Raw genomic sequence first — 20836 nt, forward strand, 5'->3', positions numbered from 1 at the left:
CTGCAGTTCCATGCCGCCCCTCTTTCAGTCTTTCCGAAAGGTCCAATGTCCATGAATGTTAATTTCCCAGTTTTGATTTACTTGTAACCATGTTTTGTAATGGTTTTGAGGTTATATTTATTTACTTCCATTTGTGCAATCAGTTTATCTACCTTATTCAAAGTGCTTTGTCAACAAGATACAAAGTCTTTAAATTTGCTCTATTATCAAATTTCCCTACACTTTTACGGCTCCTTGGTGCAATATAACATTCTGTCTCTTGTAAAAATCAGCCTCGTCACTAACCTGCAATCCTACCTTTATATCTATGTTTGATTTTCTAATTTTCCATGCAACTGACCCCCCCTAACTCTAACCCTAACCCCCTCCCCCACAATGATTGAGTTTAAAACCCTACCTACAGCCTTTGTTATGCAATTCATCCAGACTCTGTCCCATCGGAAAAGCTCCTTCCTTCCCCAGTACTCGTGCCAATGTCCCATGAATTCAAACCAGTTTCTCCCACAGCAATCTGTGAGCCAAACATTTACCTCTTTCAGCTTGTTAACTTGTGGCTCAGGTAGTAATACAGAGGTTATTAACTTTCTAGTTCTGCTATTTAACTTAGCCCCTGGCTGCTCATATTCCCACAGCAGAACCTCTTCCTACCTATATCGCTGGTACCATTGTAGACCACAACAATTGGATTTTCCCCTCCCAATCCAAGTTCCTGTGCAGCCCAGATGAGGTTCCTGAACCCAGGCACCAAGTAGGCAACACAGCCTTTGGGAGTCTCGATTCTGGCCACAGAGAAGAATGTCTCTTTCTATTTTATCTCTGATTACAACTACATTTCTCTTTTCTCTCCACTCTTGAATTGCTCCCAGTACAATGGTGGTTTGGAAAGCCTCCCTATAGCTCCTACTCTCGTCCACACGGGGAACAAGAATTTCAAACCTGTTAGACAAGCTCAAGGGCTTGGGCTCCTTCAGCACTACCTGCCACGCTTGTAGTCACACTCTCCCATCCCTGACCACTGACTGAAGTCAAGGTAATTAATCTAAGGAGTGTGACTGCCTCATGAAACATAGCATTCAGGTAACACTTCCCCTCCCTGATGCTCAAAGTTCGGATTCCAACACATCAACTCTGAGCTGGGGTTCCACAGGCAGCCAACACTTGCTACAGATGTGATCACTATGAACCATAATGGGATGGGCTCATTCCCCCACCATGTAGGTACAACACATTGCCTAGTCCTACAAATCTGTATTATTCACCTTGTTCTTAATTTGATTTTTTTTTAAATCCTACTAGTCTTTTAGTTTTAACACATAAAATATTTCTCCAATTTACCTTTAAGCTGGAAGTAATTTATACTAAATAGCAAAACCAGTAGCTATTACCACCAGATAACTTCCTTGTGATGTCACTCTTTGTTTTGAGTTGGGCCCCTAACCCTGGACTTTAATTTATCCTGTTAAAAAAAAAGCTGTACAAACTATGAACTAAACAAAGCAAAAAGCATCTCTTCCCCTCTGCAACAAATTTTCCCACGTTGCTCCAAAATTCCAGAAACATGCACTCACTTGGACCATGCCTCACTCCGAATATGATCTTTCCTTATTGGCCGTGCAAAGCAAACTGATCGCGCACTTTCAACAGACCGCGTCTTACATAGAGCTGAGGTGAGCTGAGATAACTCGCACCAGTTAAGCTTCAATCGTAATCAACACCCGTTGAGGTCCTATTCAGGCTTCAGGTGATTGACTGATATAGAAGTTCACATCATGGGAGTCACCAGGAGAAAAATTGTAGACACCTCGCTGGTGATGTTTCTTGGCCTGGATGACATTTACGAGGAGAACAATATGAGGGTATGAAAAGCATCAACAGAGAGGGACGATCTGGATGTGGTGAAATTGTTCTCACAACCTGTGAGTGGACGATAATCTTGATTCACTGGACCTTCACCATCAGGGCCTCCGTCACATCTAAGAAACTGTGTGTCCTAGCTCTCGATCCCTGACACTCGTTAGCGAACACACAGCACACCTTCAGTAGAAGGGATTGTGAGGAGCCAACTTTGATTGCTCCATGAAAAAATACAACCTCTCAGCGTTATTCCTGCTGATTTCTTGTTTGGTTCCCTTTCAAGTGTGGTCACTGTTGTAATGTCAGGAATTGCATCAACCAATTTGAACCTGGCAGAAAGGTTCCATAAACAACCATGAGATAAATAGCAGGATTAACTGTTCTGGTAACCAACAACTTCCAAAAGACTGAAATAGTCTATCAAAAGCACTTACAGTAAACATGCAGTTGGACATGGGAATCGTGATTTATTCCCTCAAACATGCTGGAAGGGAAAGCCTGAAAGAGATGTGATTCAACAGGAGGCTCTCCCACTTGTTTGTGGTAATTTTGACAGAAGAGCTGGGGAAACTCAAGAAAAAAGCTACAAGCACCGTTCAATCAAGCATCATTCCCTGAGTTTACAAGAAGTTATTGGCATAATTCATCCTCCAAGGGAAAGATTTTGGGTTTTTTTTTTCTAGACCTTTATTTGTCACATTTTCCAATACATTGGAGTTTATTTTTGTTCTTCCATGTGATGTGGGCTCTAATAGCTGGGCTAACATTTATTGCCTGTCTCTGGTTGCTCTTGAGATGGTGGTAGTGAGCTGCTTTCTGAAACCACTGCAGTCCATTTGCCAATCCGCAATGTCTTTTGGGAGGATTTTGATTCAGAGACACTGAAGGAACGATGATATATTTCCAAGTCAGGATGGTGAGCGGCTTGGAGGGGAAATTGATGGTGAGTGTGTTCCCATATAACCTCTGCCCTTGTCCTTTGAGATACTATCAGGATTGGAAGATGCTGTTGAAAGAGCCTTGGTAAGTTGTTGCAGTAAATGGTACACACTGCTGCTCCTGTGCAATGGTGGTGAAGGGAGTGAATGTTGAATGTGTGAGATAGGGGGCCAATCAAGTGGGCTGTTTGGTCATGGGCGATGTTGAGCATCTTGAGTGTTATTGGGGCTGTACTCAGGCAAGTTGGGAGTATTTCATCACACTCCTGACTTCTGACTTGTAGATACTCCTCAAAGCCGCTCCACCATTGACATCTCTGAATGTTTTCTTTGTTGTTGGTTGTGGTGGTGGGGTGGGGTTTGCAAGTGGTGGTGAACGCAGGGTTGAGGTGGGTGATGGTGGGTTGCAGTGAAAGATGCCACCTGCTGAATAAATTTCAAGCTGGGCATGGACGCCGCAGATAGTGAGGTAGAGAGATTAGGAGTTGTGATTCAGTTTGCTGGTGAATTGACCCAATTCTGTATTGTCCATGTTGGAAACCCTGGCCCTCATCCTCCCTTTCTTTTCTCACACGTCTTCATACATTTCTAACATGCACCCTTCGTGTCCCAGAGCGATAAATGATTGAGAGAGACAGAAATGCTTGAAAATGAATGCGCTACCAAATGGAGCACCATTTTGCAAAGTATGAGACAAGTCAGACTAGTATGTGAGATAACAAGGTGTAAAGCTGGATGAACCCAGCAAGCCAAGCAGCATCAGAGGAGCAGGAAAGCTGACGTTTCGGGTCTGGACCCTTATTCAGAAAAGAAGACAGAAATGAAGAAAAGAAGACTTCTTCAGAAAAGACCCTTCTGAAGAAGGGTCCAGACCCGAAACGTCAGCTTTCCTGCTCCTCTGATGCTGCTTGGCCTGCTATGTTCATCCAGCTCTACACCTTGTTATCTCAGACTAGTATGTGTCATTTACATGCTTTACTGCATACTCTTTCTTGGACCACTGATATCTCTCATATTCTCACATGCTTGCCCATTAAATATCCATTGTGAACAGAACTCCTGAGCACTACAACATTTCAAGAGCTTGTGATTGGCCGTGAAGCTGTCTGGGACATTTGGAGCTGGTGAAAGACGCTGTAGAAACCTCTCTTAAACTCTGAAACAAACACTTTTGACCAAAACTACCGTCATTCTTTTCTTTATGTTTCCAACTGAACGGAAATATACCCGAAGGCATGTGGTTCCAATTTGCCAAGGTTAAGTAAATATAAAGGAACCTGTTCAAACACATTCTGTGGATGGATGTAGCAGAGTGAGTGTGACCCAGAGTGTTCTATGCTGGCTTTTGATTAGCACGTCGTTCAATAATCATCTGGCATGTTATGTTTTGACGCTCCGTGTTTATGGCATCACTTCAGAACTCTCTCACTAAGGTAAAATATTTGGCTTGTGGGCAGCTTATCTGCTCCGCCTGTCACCCAGCTAGCCCCTGATTGGACAGGATCTCAGTCCCAATATAAATACTCAGCATTGAACTACCTGAAAAGGCAAATAACAAAAGTCACCAGGTCATACTCATGATGCAAGAATGGGATTTCCTGATAAAATCATTAACCAACATGGTAAACAGCACATGGTCACTTCAAACTGGACACGGGTGTGTTCATATTGACATGGAGCTGGCTACAGTTTTAATCGGTTAGTATCATTTCCTGAGTGTACTCCCCCCACCCCATCTTGGCTCATACAGTACAAGGCTGCTGGTGTCTGAAGAGTGGAGCAAGGAGTGTTTATGTGGAAAAGAGGCGAATGGTCAAGAGATGCTTGCAGGGGCTTGGCAATAGGGGTGGGGGTGGGTCACGGGTGAAGACACAGCTTATTTTTTGCCCTTTGCAACTTTGCTCATTTCTGCTGCGTCACTTGTCAGGCTCCTGAGACCGAGGGCCTTCTTGAGCCTTTTGCAAGGTTTGTGCACAGAGTCCCTGCAGGTGAAGGTACATTTAGAGCCTCTTCAGCGAATCAAATGCAATGCTGTCTCCACCTTGCAGCACCACGTGGTTAGAGTTAAAGCCCAACGGTCAAAAATACACAGGGTTTTCTGGGCAAGTAACATGACTCATTTGCCCTCAAGATAAATGATTTATTCTAAAAATGTGTCAATCCCTAGTTAACCTGATTAGGTAAGGAATAGGGTTAGTTTTAGGGTTAGATCATTCAATATGACCTGCAAGTCAATTTTTCTGCCTTAGTTCTGTATTTATCAAAAGCAACTTTATGGTCCAAATATTCAATCTTGTCAAGTTGTGATTAAGCCCTTCCTGGGCAATGGGTTTTCATTTATTTTTGTGTTGTCGATCACCTTGGGATTTCTGCTGCATTAAAACCACTAAGATGAGTGCAAGCTTATATTGTCAAATTGTCATCGGGCAAAATATTGACACAGGAATAGCCATGTCATCTCAGCAGGCTCAATCACAGTCAAGGACAATTCCACAGGAAGCACTGCTCACGTGGACTCTATCTCCAGATAGGCACAGTTCACGGTGAGTTCCTGAGACAGATGCAGATAGCGGATCAGGCACAGAAACGGAAGGAGGCCATTTCGCTCCTTGAATCGGTTCCACCCCATTCAGTGAGATCACAGCTGACCACATAAACGCCTTGCTTTGCCTGCTAGCCCTCATAACAAGACTGTCACCCTCAGATTCAAAACTGGCAATTGATGCAGGGATTTTACATTGAAATACAGTGACTCAGGGCATTTGATGGAGATTGGCTGCAATTCAGTTGAGGAGAAATTTGTGTTAGTTCCTGAGGTGAATGTTTTCCCAGCAATGTGATGCTAGCATTAATTGCCATTTATGGAAGCAATTCCATACACCTGCCATTTATGGTTTGTGAAGGTTTACGATTTCTACATGGGGACTCTATACTGCTATAGTTTTGTGTCTTGAAAAAATAAATGTTTTTATACAATGCCATCAAGTGGATCTAAATGGAGCTGCATGTTTCCACTTACACTGACTTCGATATATTTCCAGTCAACCTGTTCAGGGGTGTTGTTGCACACCTCTGGAGCAGTTGGGAATACAGTCCAGAGGTGAGGACACTACCACTACACCACAATAGCCCTTGAAACACTGACTTTGAAGTTTCATTGCCAGGTTTGCATACTTACATTGCATTTATGTGAGTTGATTCCAATCACAGCACCATCTGCAGGGATAATAGGTACTGCAGGTGTAAGTTGACCCTCTGATAATTCATCTTCTCATTCAGCTGGGGTAATATGATAAGGGATGCATCATATTTTGGAACTTGGACTGTTTTAAAAACAGAGTCATACGACTCTGGACTAGCGCTGTTGAGATTTCTCTTAAACGATATGTCAGAAAGTTATTCTGGAACAGTGAATTAAATGTGCCAGCTCCATGGCAACACGTGACTGCAAACAGAGAGTTGAGAGAACCCCGGGGTGTTAAGGGAATAAGATGTTCACACTTTTGGTTTCACGACAGGTAGCGTAAGTACATTAAGTTCTGTTTTGACTTCAGAGCAGAGAACTCAGAGTTCAGTCGAGAAAAATAAACAGTCGAGTTCAGAGATAGTAGGAACTGCAGATGCTGGCGAATCCGAGACAACAAGGTGCAGAGCTGGATGAACACAGCAGGCCAAGCAGCATTATAGGAGCAGGAAGGCTGCAGAGCTGGATGAACACAGCAGGCCAAGCAGCATCATAGAAGTCGAGTTCAGAAACAAGTTTTAGTTTTTCTCCTAACAGGCGTTTGACAGTTCACTTCAGAGGTAATCAGTCACTGTACAGAAGTGTTTTTTGTTTTGCCTGGTTTCTAAGCCATACGGCAATTAGGGCAAAATTATGACATTTGGCCCATCGAGTCTGCTTTGCCATTCAATGAGATCACGGCTGATCTAAGAATCCTCAACTCCATTTTCCTGCCTTTTCCCCATAACCTTACTATTAAAAATCTGTCTATCTCAGCCTTGAATAAACTGAATAACCCAGCCGCTACGGCCCTCTGTGACAACGAATTGCATACATTCACTACACTCTGAGAGAAGAAATTCTTCCTTATCTGTGTCTTAAATGAGCGACCTCTTACTCTGAGATTATGCCCTCGCGTCCTGGCTTTCCCACAAGGGCCAGAACACCTTTCAACATCTACACTTTCAAATCCCTAGGAATCTGATGTTTTTCATTAACATCTCCTATCTTTCTTCTAAACTCCAATGAGTACAAGCTCAAACTTTGCAACCTCTCCTCATAAGAAAATCCTCCATTCCCGGGAACAAGACCATAAAACATTGGTGCAAAGGTTGAACACTCAGCCTATTGAGTTTGATTTATCATTCAATGAGATCATGGCTGATCTGATAATCTTCAACTGCACTTCCCTGCTTTTTTCCCATAATTTCCCTAAGAATCTTGTATTTTTCAATAAAATTGTTTCTCATTCTAAACTCCAATGAGTAAGGCCCTACCTGCTGATTCTCTCCTCATAAGATGGTCCCTCTACTCTGGCGCCAACACAATGAACCTTAAACAAGCACAAAGCATGCTGGACGAACTCAGTAGGTCAGGCAACATCTGTGAAAAGAGAAACAGAGTTAAGCTTTCAAGTCCAGTATGAATCTTCTTCAGAACCTATTTAAGTGAACACTGAAGGGTTCATCCAGCTATACACCTTGTTGTCTCAGATTGTCCAGCATCGGCAGTTCCTACTATTTAAGTGAACCTGAATGTAGTTTGAGACGGAAATCTTCAGGTTGTTAGATTTCAAAATGTTTAGGTCATCAGAATTGTGGAAGGTGCATGAAATCATGTCCAAAGAGGGTTTGTGCAATAGTCTTTTAATTAAAACCCACTGGGTTCACCATTATTCTTTACAGAAAGAAATCTGCCATCCTTACCTGGTCCAGCCTACGTATGACACCAGACGCACTGCAATATGGTTGACTTTTAACTGCCCTCTGGACAATTAGGGATGCGATATTTTGGATGGGCATAGCCAGTAATGTTTACATCCCACCAACAAATAAGAAAAAATATAGCATGTTCAGTTCAAAATGAAGTGACTGGAAGCAGTCAGTTATGTAGAAACCTAAAGATAGGAGTAAAATTTCTCTGGACTTGAGTCTCTATAATGGGTGGCTTAGGGAAACAAGCTGAAACGTTGGCGTATTTTTTTCCCTTATTTCTTTCTCTTATGTTCTATGGACAGAGGACATCCGTGGCCTTGTGGGAATATGTTTAGAGGCATCAGCCTAGTGGTATTATTGTTGAACTGTTAATCCAGAGACCCAGGTAATGGTCTGGGGACCTGGTTTCAAATCCTACAATGGCAGATGATGGAAATTGAATTCAATACAAATCTGGACTCGAGAGTCTAATGATTGTTGATCCATTGTTGATTGTCAGGAAAAACCCACCTGATGTCTATGGAAAGAAATCTGCCATCCTAACCAACCTAGCTATGACTCCAGGTCCATAGACAATATGGTTGACTCTTCACTGCCATCTGGGCAATTAGGGATGGGCAATAAATGCTGGCCTAGAATTTCAAAAAAGAATATGTTTAAATGACTAATCACCATGATAACTGACTGCAAGAATAAACAAATAGTCTATGATGTCAGTTTTCATTCTGGAATCTGACTTGTACAATAGTGCCTTCAGCTGGAAACATAACAATAAAATAATTTTTGATGAATTTTAAAATGAATTACAGTGACTCAGGGATTGGTAGCAATTCAGTAGAGCTATGTTAGTTCCTTAAGCTAATGCTTTCACAGCAACGTGATTATTTGTTGTTGTGCTGTGATTATTGAGTTTAATTTGACTGCTGTGTTTGACTTGGCCTCAATGTAACACAGGTATTTACATAAGATTCTTTAGTACAGTAATTCCTCTGTATATCCACCTGTCAATGTTACCAGAGACAATGTTCATAATAGAAAAGACTTGCAGGGCTTTTATACTTTTGCAATTCTGTTAGTTCCTGCAAAGTGTGGAATTCAGAGATCTTGAGAACTTAGAATGATAGTCATAAGGCAATAGAAATCATCTCAACTGGAATACTGTGCCCATTTCTTTTAAGAAAGATGTTACATCCTTTGAGAGGATGTAGAGGAGGTCTATTATAATTATACAACTTATCCACAGTTAGCCAAGTTCTCTGAATGATCCTAAGGGTATAGATGACCCTGTCTTTTCCTGAGCCCCATGACCAGTATGTCCAGTTGGTTGTATCCAAAGGATCTTGTGCTTAGGGTTGCAACTGGTGGCCAATGGTAGGTCCAGTGGATGATGGCAGAGGAGCTATTACCTTAGAGGATACTGGCTGACTCTGAGCAGATGGAGGAGCCTCTGGGAAGAGGATTTCTGCTCCATCCATAGAAACATAAAGAAGGCAATGGGAAACTGCCTCAAACTTCCCTAGTTAAATATGATCAGGGCAAACAATTCTCATCAGGACTATAGCATCAATGGAGCTTGCACTACTTAGAATCATTGAATCATACAGTACAGAAGAGGTCCTTCAGCCCATTAAATCTACATTGACAAAACACTACTCTAAATATACATTAACCCCACTTTCCAGCACTTGGCCCATAGCCTTGAATGGTATGACATTTCAAGTGCTCATCCAAGTATTTTTTTTAAAGTTTATGAGGCTTCCTACTTCAACTATCCTCCTAGGCAGTGCATTCCAGACTCCCACACTGGGTGAAAAGATTTTTCCTCAAATCCCTTCTACACCACCGTCTTAAAAGTGTACCCCCTGGTTACTGACCCCATAGCTAAGGGGAATAGCTGCTTCCTACCCAACTGTCCATGAATCTTATACTTGCAACACCTTGCTCAGTACAGGCATCCACGAATCACGGGTGGAACCTGACAACATTAAAGCCTGGCTTCACTAAAACGCCAGCAATACAATCATCCACTAGTGCGAGAACTAAAAAGTTCTGCAGACTTTGCTCACTTACCCGACTCGGCATAGCACTTTGACCATGAAAAGAAGTGATGACTTTAAGTTACATGGCGAGACTGCAGGAGCAGGGAATGACCCCCTTAAAGTGGCAGAAGTATTTTTTATGAACTTCATAAAGTGAATTGGCAGGGCTACAGTGAAAAATCACCAAAGTGATGCTAATTAGGTAGGATGTAGGAAATAGGAGCAGGGTTAGCCCATTGGACCGCTCAAGCCTGCTCCACTATTCAAACCATTTTGCTTCTCCTCCTGTGCGGGAACTTATTAAAATCTTCTGCAAATCCAAATATACCACATCCACCAGTTCCTCCTTGTCTATTCTATGATCTACAGAAACTCTCACTCTGTTGCTCTTCCTGATTTACTCTGAGGGCTAAAGCTAGAGGGAAGCCCACAAGGAACAGGCACAGTTGTGACAAAAGGAAGAGCCAAAGCAAAAGGAAGACTGTGGATGTTTTGAGAATTTAGGTGGACACATGTTTAAAAGTCTCAAGCAAACTTACCTGGAGAGCAACTTCCTTACAAAGATCTCTCGTTAATTCAGCTTTGTACCCAACTAACAATGTCAAAGACCTTTTGGTGCTCTCAGCAAGAGGGCTCTAGACATTGATCTTTAGACATTACAGCACTACTTTAATAACATATTAAATCCAGTTCACATTTGGATAGTTGCTGTTGTCATGATCACGTGAAAGGTGCAAAGGCAGACCTTGGAGTGCAGGTTCATAGTTCCTTGAAAGTGGAGTTGCAGGTAGACAGGATAGTGAAGAAGGCACTTGGTATGCTTGCCTTTATTGGTCAGTGCATGAGTTGGGAGGTCATGTTATGGCTGTACAGGATACTGGTTAGGCCACATTTGGAATATTGCGATGACACAGTGTGGAGCTTGAGGAACACAGCAGATCAGGCAGCATTAGAGGAGCATGAAAGTTGACGTTCCAGGTCAGGACCCTTCTTCAGAAATGGGGGAGGGGAAAGGGAGCTCAGAAATAAAGAGAGAGAGGGGGGTGAGGTTGGGGAAGGTGGGTTGGATGGTGATAGGTGAATGCAGGTAGGGAGTGGTGAGGATTCGGGAGGTTGAGTAGACTGGGGCTATTCCCCCTAGAGTGAGGAGGCTGAAGTATGACATTATAGAAGTTTATCAAATCATGAGGGTCATAGATAGGGTGAATAGCCAAAGTCCTTCTCCCCAAGGCAGCAGAGTCCAAAACTAGAGAACATAGATTCAAGGAGAGAGGGAAAAAATCTAAAAGGGGCCTAAGGTGCAACTTTTTCACGCAGAGGGTGGTGCGTATACGGAACGAGCTGCCAGAGGAGGTGGTAGAAGCTGGTACAATTACAACATTTAAAAGGCATCTGGATGGGTGCATGAATAGGAAGGGTTTAGAGGGATATGGGCCAAGTGCCTGCAAATGGGACTAGATTAGTTTAGCGTATCTGGTTGGCATGGACGAGTTGGATTGAAGGGTCTGTTTCCACGTTGTATATCTCTATGACTCTATTAGGCAGAATGCAAAAATGATGCACCAGCATGGTTGAAGGAATGGTGAATTTTAGTAATGGAGATAGGTTGAAGAAATTAGCACTGTTACCCACAGAGAGAGTAAAATTAAGAGGAGATTTGATAGAGGGATTCAAAATCACGTGGTCTGGACCGAGTAAATAGGCAGAATCTGCTCCCATTGGTGAAGGGATCAAGAACAACAAAACATAAGATATGGACTAAAGGAACAGTGGAAGCATGAGCAGAAATATTTCTGCACAGTGAATAGTTGGGATCTGAATCAATGGGCTGAAAGTGTGGTAGAGGTCAGTTCCATCAAGGCATTCGAAAGGGATTTGGATTATTATCTGGAAAGGATGAAGCTGCTGGATTACAGGGAGAAGTCAGGGAAGTGGTACTAGGTGTATTGCTCCAGTAGAGAGCTGACGCAGACATTTATAGGGCAAATGTCCTCCTTCTGTCTTCTAACAACTCTGTAGTTGTAGATAACCTTGGCCCAAATCTCACGAAGCTAAATATTATACACATTTTTCGCAAACTAGCAAAAAAAAGTTGTATTACGGTTTCACCCCTGGCATTGCTCATTGGATCCATGAGATGACACCATGAGTACTGTACTGATAAGTGGCGTACATGTTTTGTTGGCCCACATTTCTTTAACCCAGTTGCATAAATTTGCTCCTCTCTTCAAATTTCAAGACTGGGTGAATGTGGGGAAAGTGTGGCATGTAAAGTTAGGAGTTACATCAACTATCTAATTATTAACAGGTACACACTTCTGTGGATATGTGCGGACAAGTTACAGTTTCTTCACTTCTTATCTATTCAGCTGTGATTTGTCATTAGTTTAGATTTTATACCCGCAAAGCTATCAGGTGAAGATGGGAAAATGCGACAGCCAGCTGTGATGCCTGGAATGTGACAGTCAAAATGCACTCCAAGCGTAACATTACACAAGCAAGGATGCTTTTATGATGTGATTGTCCCTAAGTAATAACATTCTGAATATTTACCAAACAACTGAACTAATTTAGAAAACATTTTAAACCGTTAGCATGATTTTAACATCCTTTTGCAGCAAAATATTAAAATTCTTTGCTGTGCTATGTCTCACAGTCAATATGCCCACCTTCATGATATCATCATTGTATCATCACATTTGACCTGAGAATATAAAGATTGCATTCTCCATCTTACCTCAGCATGATGCTCTATTGGAAGCAGGCTCTTCTGTTGTAAACTAAGGGCCTATTATTAGCCCAATATTAATATTCACATGTAATAGTTAGTTGTAAGAAATGTCTGTTGGATTATTCAATACCAGAATAGATATACCCAGATTCTTAAATTACAGGAATTAACGTAAGTATTACTTAATCAGATCAAATAAATTGTTGGATGAAAACTCACACCTTGCATTTCCTACCACCTCTGCACCAACTCCTTTGCCTCATTGACCTTCTCAAGATCAACATACTGTTATAGGAGAGTACCAAGCCGGAGAGGTCATCTCTCCATAGGATGAAGCAAAGGGATAACGGGGAGTTCAAATCACATTCACGCATCATTCAGCAGCTAACTCGGACTGTATTCAGTTAGACCTGGAAGCAAATTAGCCAACACCAATCCTCTTTATTATGTGATCTGTATAGATGATAGAAAAACAAGGACAAAAATAAAAGGAATTTCACACACTAAAAATAGTCCTTCCCAACATGGACGCAATTGGCAGACATGCAATCGGGAACTGTTAATTGCTAATGTCATCCTTTAGAATCAATTGTGTAATTGTCAATTGTGAAAGTGGTTAGCACTATTGCCTCACAGCGCCAGGGGCCTGGGTTTGATTCCACCCTCGGGCGACTGTCTGTGTGGAGTTTGCACATTCTCCCCGTGTCTGCGTGGGTTTCCTCCGGGTGCTCCGGTTTCCTCCCGCAGTCCAAAGATGTGCAGGTTAGGTGGATTGGCCATGCTAAATTGCCCACAGTGTTCAGGGGTGTGTAGATCAGGTGGGTTATAGGAGGATGGGTCTGGGTGGGATGCTCCAAGGGTCGGTGTGGACTTGTTGGGCTGAAGGGCCTGTTTCCACACTGTAGGGATATTAAGAATCTAAATGCACACTTCCCAATTGGCTCTTAGCTCAAGGGCACCTCCTATTAGATAATTCTGGCATCCATTCCCTCAATGCAATGGGAAAGTGTAAAAGCAAAAGAAACATCATAAAAAATTCACTGTAAGGTTACAGGTTCGAAAAGGTTCTTTGAGCCTGTAAGCTAAAGCCACCTGAATTTCCTACTGAACTGACCTTGTTACCAGTGAGATCACTGGCTTAAATGTGCCACAGGAGTTGCAATAAGTATTACACTGGCGCATTAGAGAAAGTTCCTTCAAGATTGGAAACGAGGCAAATTGCTCAGGCGATAAATAAGATCCTTCAGTTTGCATCTAATCCATGCTCCACCTGAGTTAGAATTACACAGCCGATACTTAGGGTAAGTGTCCACTTCACAACATGAACATCCCTCACCCAAATGAGCCATTAAATCACGAGGAAAGCATCTTGCCATGAATATAAAAAGGAAAGGTGAACATAAGTACTGAAGAGGAAAGAAGCCTAAATAGAATGGGAGGGGATGAGTGAATTGAGGTAGTCAAATCGAAGATCATCAAAATTAAACTAGGAACAACAATCCTCCTGTTTGGAGCTATGCACAACCTCGAGGTTTGACTTTTTCCTGTGAAACTTCAGTTGAAAGATCCGTTCCAGTATTCTGCTTCCCACATTGAAGAGCAGTGTCAACCAAGCCAAGCCAATGACTATCCAGAGACCAGCCAGGCTTCTGTAGATGGAGATGTAGTGCTTGTCTGGATCTGTGCCTAGAATAAAGTTGTGATTATTAATGCAGACCAAATGGAAACGAAGAAAAGAAAAATGATGAAACAAAAAAAAACTGATCCTCTGAAAAAACAGGGTATTTCTAAAGGGCAAAGCTGTAGGCCTTTGTTCATATTATTCTGATGATGGTTCAATTTGTGATTTAATAATATATTTATTCTCTTTACAGATATTGACAGGCCTGCTAATGTACTTCCAGCAATTTCAGCTTGTAATCATGCACGCTGTGAAGTCATTAATAATAGTTTATCCTTGAAGAGGCAAGAGACAAATTATATCCAACATGGATCAGATCTTTAAATTAATGAAAGGTACAGGTAAGGCTGATATTAAAAATAATATTTAACATGGCCAACAGGACTACCAGATGCCTGAGAAGCAGTGACTTTTCCTAGTGAAGTGGCTACCTCCAAAAACACTGTCAGGTGACTTAGTTATTCAACTCAATGCCAAATACGGGGGCTAGCTGTGCATAGGGCGACTGCTATATTGTTTATATAGCAACAGTGGTCACACTTGAAAGGTAATTAATTGTCAATGAAGTGTCTTGGGGTAGCCTGAGGTTATGAAAGTACTACATAAATGCAAGTTCTTTCTGAAAAATACAACTTCCATTTGCTATATTGTAAACCCCTTTCAACTACAATACTGCAGTAATGTACAACTTCTTAAAATTTCACCTATAACTGTTGGAAAAACCTGTTTGTTGGGTTAGTTTTTGCATTATTGATACATGATAAGAACTTTGCCATTGCTTAGAAACTGTACCAGTACAGTATAAGGTAAACTTAGACTTTTGCTTCAAAGAAAATAAAAAAAAACTGGGGTCACAAGTAGAAATAGTGAAAATAAATTTGGCGTGTCTTTTGTGAATTAATTTACTGAGCAGAGTATCGGCATTGAAAATATACAATTAAATTCAATGACTAGAGAGCTAATGGAGGAAGGAAATGTCTGGTAATTGATAGCGCTCTTGCCACTCAGGCACAGAGGACTGGATTTAATGCAGCCATCCAAGCGGATTTGAAGATGACGGGATGGAGGGGGCTCATGTTACATCTAATAGACAGCCTGCCCACCACCTGCCTGCCCTTGCCCCCACTGCCTATTGCCACCAGTTGGAGGTGGCAATTATGTGTCTTAATCAGTCTACTTCTATTCAACACTCCCTCCACCTCCCACTGCTAGTAGTTAATTCTCACTTCAGGGTCTCATCTCATTACTGCTGGGATTTAACCAGGAAAGGCTCACTCACAGCAGGCAGCCTGTGCATGCTGGTGGGAGCCAGGCAGGGGCAAGGGGCAAGTCCTTCCTCTGGGACTCACTTGAGGAACATTTCACTCTCCCAGCAATGTGTGATTCCCCCTAAAGTTCTCTCCATCTCCAGTCTTTTGGCTGCAGACCCTACACCTCCAGCCTACCCCCATCCATGCTACCCACTGTGGTCAAAGCTTACCTCTTTCCAGGGGTCCATTGGCTATCCCTGATAAAGGTCCCACTGCAAGGCAGCAGTGGCCAAAATGCCCAGCCAGTAGCTGTGTGAAGCAGAACTCCCTGGTTCCAAATCATAGAATTATACAGTAGAGAAAAGACCCTTCGGCCCATTGAGTCTGTACTGCCAAAAGTATACTAGTCTCACACTAGGCTCATAGCCTTGAATGTTGTGTCTGCAAATGTAGAGAGGTAGAAGTCCTGCCTCCAGTCCATTAATAGCTAGTCCCTGCTGGGTAGCCATTCCTCCTCTGGCTGGGCTCCTCAGCCAATGTAGGGGTTCAGGTAATAGTTCCTTGAAAGTGCTGTCCCAGGCAGACTGGATGGTGAAAAAGGCATTTGGCATGCTTACCTTCATTTGTCAGAGCATTGAGTATAGGTGTTGGGATGTCATGTTGTGGCTGTACAATATATTGGTGAGGCCACTTTTAGGATGCTGCGTACAATTCTGGTTGCCCTGCTATAGGAAGGATGTTGTTCAATGAGGAAGGGTGCGGGAAGAATTTACAAGGATGTCCCAGGAACTAGAGGGTTTGAGTCCTAAGGAAAGGCTGGATAGGTTGGGACTTTGACCTCTGGAGCGTCAGAGGTTGAGGGACGCTCTTAAAGAGGTTTATAAAATCATGAGGGGCATAGGGTGAATAGCCAACATCTTTTTCCAAGGGCAGGAGAGTCCAAAATTAGAGGGTTTAAGGTGAGAGGGGAAAGATTTAAAAAGGACCTGAAGGAAAACGTTTTCACACAGAGGGTGGTGCGTTATGAAATGAGCTGCCAGTGGAAGTGTTAGTGGCAGGTACAACTGCAACATTTAAAAGACATTTGGACAGGGACATGGATAGGAAATGTTTAGAGGGATATGGGCAAAATGCAGGCACATGAGACTAGTTCAGTTTAGCAGAACTGGTTGGCATGGATGTGTTAGACTGAAGGGTCTGTTTCAGTGCTGTATGATTCTGTGACTCTATGATTCAAAGATCTCTGAATCCAGCTGATGATTCCAGGTTCAAGTCCAATCCAGAATATGGGCATAAAAACATAAGAAACAGGAGCAGGAGCAGGTTGTCTGGCCCACCGAGCCTACTCCGCCTTTCAATAAGATCATGGCTCATCTTGCTCCTGGACTCAGCTCCACTCACTCGCCCATTCACCATAACACTTAATTCCTTTACTGTTCAAAAATCTATCTATCTTCACTTTAAAATGATTCAACAGAGAACTCAAACCCTCTAGTTCCAGGGACATCCTTGTAAATTCTTCCTGCACCCTTCTTCATTTAACAACATCCTTCCTATAGCAGGGCAACCAGAATTGTATGCAGCATCTTAAAAGTGGCCTCACTAATATATTGTACAGCCACAACATGACATCTCAACACCTATACTCAATGCTCTGACAAAGTACCTTTTACTGCTTCACTGGGCAGGGAATTCCACACATTCACAACCCTTTGGGTGAAGAAGTTCCTCCTCAACTCAGACCTAAATCTGCTCCCCCTTATTTTGAGTCTATGCCTCTGAGATCTAGTTTCGCCCCCCGCAGTGGAAACAACCTCCCTGCTTCTATCTTATCTATTCCCTTCATAACTTACATAATTTTATAAGTTTCTATAAGATCCCCTCTCATTCTTCTAAATTCCAATGAGTATAGTCCCAGTCTATTCAATCTCTCCAATTCTCTCAATGTGGAATAACCTAGTGAACCTCCTCTGCACCCCCTTCCAATGCCGATACATCCTTTCTCAAGTAAGGAGACCAAAACTATACACAGTACTCCAGGTGTGGCCTCACCAGCACCCTACATAGCTGCAGTATAATCTCCCTATTTTTAAACTCCGTCCCGCTAGCAATGAAGAACAATATTCCATTTGCCTTCTTAATTACCTGCGTAAAATGAAGGTTGAAACCCCAGTGCAGTACTGAAGGAATGTTGCATTTTCACAGGCGCAGTCTTTCAGATGAGAAACTAGATTGAGGGTCCTGTCTACCCTCTTAAGGTGAAAGTAAAAGATACCATGGCACCAGTTTAAATAACAGCATTGGAGCTATCTCTGGTGTCCTTTCCAGCATTTACCCCTCAATCAGTACCACACAAATAAACTATCTGGACATTACACATTGCTGTTTGAGGAAGCTTGCTACAGGCAAATTGGCCACAGTGGTTCTTACATTACAACAATGGCTGCACTTCATATGCATTTAATTGGCTGTAATGCACTTTGATTTATCCAATGGCTATGATAAATGCTATATAAACTCAAGTCTTTCTGTCTGGAGATTTATATAGTCATTGTTACACTGTCAAAATATATCAAAAGACTTGATGCAGTGAGTTGATTTTGGTGGAGGGTAACCAGTAAACAGTAGAGATCCTGCAGGGATTGGGGGTGCAGTTGTTAGTTTCTCATGTCTGCTGTTCCTTGTATTCTCATGATGTGCCTGTAAGACACACAGTGCTATGGATTACATGGTCACTTTCTGCTGGTAACAAAGGGCTACCACTGCTCTGTTTGGTCAGTGTTGGTGAAATCAGTCCTAATATTTGTGGTTTTTACTTTCAAGTATTTTAATCCCTCTCCATGTGTGCACAGGGAGCCCTAATGCAACGTTGGACTACTGCAATGTTCAAGTCATACCTACAACGTAATCTCCGAATCCAATGGTGCTCAGAGCAATGAAGGCAAAGTAAAAGCTTTCTCCATATGTCCAGCCTTCTACATGACTGAAGACCAATGGTGGGAAGACCAGAAACAGCACCGTGCCAAAAATCAAGAAGAAAGCCATTGTGAAAATCTTCATCACTTGCTGCAGGAGCACAGAAAGTAACATGTGATAATTGTCTGCTCACTGTTAAAGTATTAATTCCCTAGGAACACGTTGTCCATCCATTCAGCCCTTCTAGCATCATGAATCTAATCTAATTTTGAAAAGAAACTTATCGAATTTAGTTTTGAAATTTCAACTGACCTAACTTCAGTAGTCATTTGGAGTTCAAGATTTATCGTATTTCCAGAAATTAAAATGATCTACACCTCGGGGTGTTAAATCTAAGGTATGGATGATGACACCTTCTCTCTGGTCATTCACTCAAGTGATAAACCTGCATGTGTGAGCCCAGACAGTCAGCCTATTTGGCCATCGATGGTAGCACTTTTCAGAATACATAACAGTCAGGAGAAGGAATCCTGGCACATTTTTCCTCCCCTTTGACCAAAGGGCATTGAGGCTATTGGTGGCACATTAACTACTGAGACCACATCATTTATGAAAACTGAGACTACTATGCTTAGCACCTTCATCTGTTCAACTACTGGGACATTTCAAGAAACCAGCTGAGATTCAAAACCAGAATGACCAGACTTATTAAATGCTAAAAAGAGATGTTTGAGAATTACTAAGCAGTTGTTCTTGTTATTTTCACCATATTGTTCACTGGGACAAAGGTAATGGCACACTAAGGAAGGCAAATTATTACTTATTAAGCCATCACAATGTGTGCACTGTTCATATTATGTACTTCACAAGGAAAGCAATCAATGCAGCGTAAATTTTTGCTTCCTTTGACTTTTGGCATTTGTCGTTCTGCCCTTTGAGTGAAAAGCTTCAACTACAGGACTTTATTTTCCAAAGAAGCTAAAATAATTTGCTATCCTTTTATTCATTCATGGGATGAGGGTGTCGCTATCTAGGCCAGCATTTATTGCCCATCCCTAATTGCCTAGAGGGTAGTTAAGAGTGAATCACATTGCTGTGGGTCTGGAGTCACATGTAGGCCAGACCAGGTAAGGACATTTTGCTGCCCAAGTGGATATAAGCAAACCAGATGGGTTTTTTCTGATAATCGACAACTGACTTGTGGTTATCATTAGACTCTTAATTCGAGATTTTTAATGGATTCAAATTCCACCATCTGCTTTGGCGGGATTCAAACTCAAGTCCCCAGAATGTGACAGTTCCCTGAATGAGATTTGTTCAAGTTCATCGAATTCTCAAATAAACCCACTGCATTTCATTTTTTGTTGGAATGTTCTGAAGCAGTTCATGTCCAAATGCATCAAGACCTGGACAATATCAAGGCTTGGGCTGTCAAGCAATAGTAACATGCATGTCACACAACTGCCAGGCAATGACCACCTCCAACAATAAATGCTTTGGCAGGTCAGAGTCTGGCAATTCAGCAGTAAGCAGTCCACCTTCAGACTCTCCAAAACCTGTCCGCCATCTACAAAGCACAAGTCAGGAGTGTGATGGAATACTCCCCACTTGCCTGGATAAGTGCAGCTCCAACAACAGTCAAGAAGCTTGACACCATCCAAGACAAAGCAGCATCTTGAATGGCGCCACATTCACAAATATCTGCTCTTTCCATTACTGATGATCTGCAGCAGAAGGGCATACGATCTACAAAATGTACTGTAGAAATTCACCAAAGATCCTTCGACTGCACTTTCCTAACCCACAATCATTTCCATCTTGAAGGACAAGGGCAGCAGATTTATGGGAGCATCACCACCTTCAAGTTTTCCACCAAGTCACTCACCATCCTGACTTGGAAATATATCGCTGACCCTTCTTCAGTGTCACTGGGTCAAAGTCCTGCAAGACTCACCCTAATGGTATTGTGGGTCTACCTGCAGCACCAGGGCTGCAGTGGTTCAAGAAAGCAGCTCACTGCTACCTTCTCAAGGGCCACTAGGGATGTGCAATAAATGCTGACCCAGTCAGTGATGCTCACACCCTGTGAGCAAAAAGGAAATCTTACTCATGGATATTCATTTTGTTGATTTCTGGTGTCTGAGTTTCAACTTTGAGATGGATACCTTTCTTTAAGTGCAGTATCAATATGACTGACATGGGCATAGTCCACCCTCTCTCTCTCTGAGATGTTCCTAATCAGTTACCCGAGTATGAAGCTTACCTTGCAGTTACTTGATTTCTGAGTGCTTCTCTCCAGCCTCTGTAAGTGGCCATTCAGACTTCTCCCAAGGTAGTTGAGGAAGCAGAGATTCAAAGGCACTCCAAATATCGCATAGAACACACAGAAAACTTGACCTCCTACAGTACTGGGAGACAGGTTACCAAAGCCTGTAATACCAGGGGGAAAAGCTATGAGTCTCTCTTTTAAATGAAATGAAAGCTAATAA

At 42.4% G+C, this 20836-nt stretch overlaps 2 protein-coding genes across 2 annotated transcripts in view; both read right to left on the bottom strand.

Moving 5' to 3' along the window:
* Window positions 1–20836, bottom strand: part of kif6 (kinesin family member 6) — a 504857-nt gene that overhangs the window by 64994 nt on the left and 419027 nt on the right. The window lies entirely within an intron of this gene.
* LOC109921522 (potassium channel subfamily K member 16-like) overlaps window positions 7293–20836 on the bottom strand; it is a 38530-nt gene continuing 24986 nt past the window's right edge. The window contains exons 3-6 of the mRNA XM_020521544.2: window positions 20611–20777; window positions 18329–18497; window positions 14026–14186; window positions 7293–7398 (exon numbers count right to left, since the gene is read on the bottom strand). Of these exons, the coding sequence (XP_020377133.2) occupies window positions 7324–7398; window positions 14026–14186; window positions 18329–18497; window positions 20611–20777 (572 nt within the window). The 3' untranslated portion in view covers window positions 7293–7323. The remainder of the gene's footprint in view (window positions 7399–14025; window positions 14187–18328; window positions 18498–20610; window positions 20778–20836) is intronic.

This window comes from Rhincodon typus, chromosome 5 (genome assembly GCF_021869965.1).
Source record: "Rhincodon typus isolate 14 chromosome 5, sRhiTyp1.1, whole genome shotgun sequence".
NCBI classification, from domain to species: Eukaryota; Metazoa; Chordata; class Chondrichthyes; order Orectolobiformes; family Rhincodontidae; genus Rhincodon; species Rhincodon typus.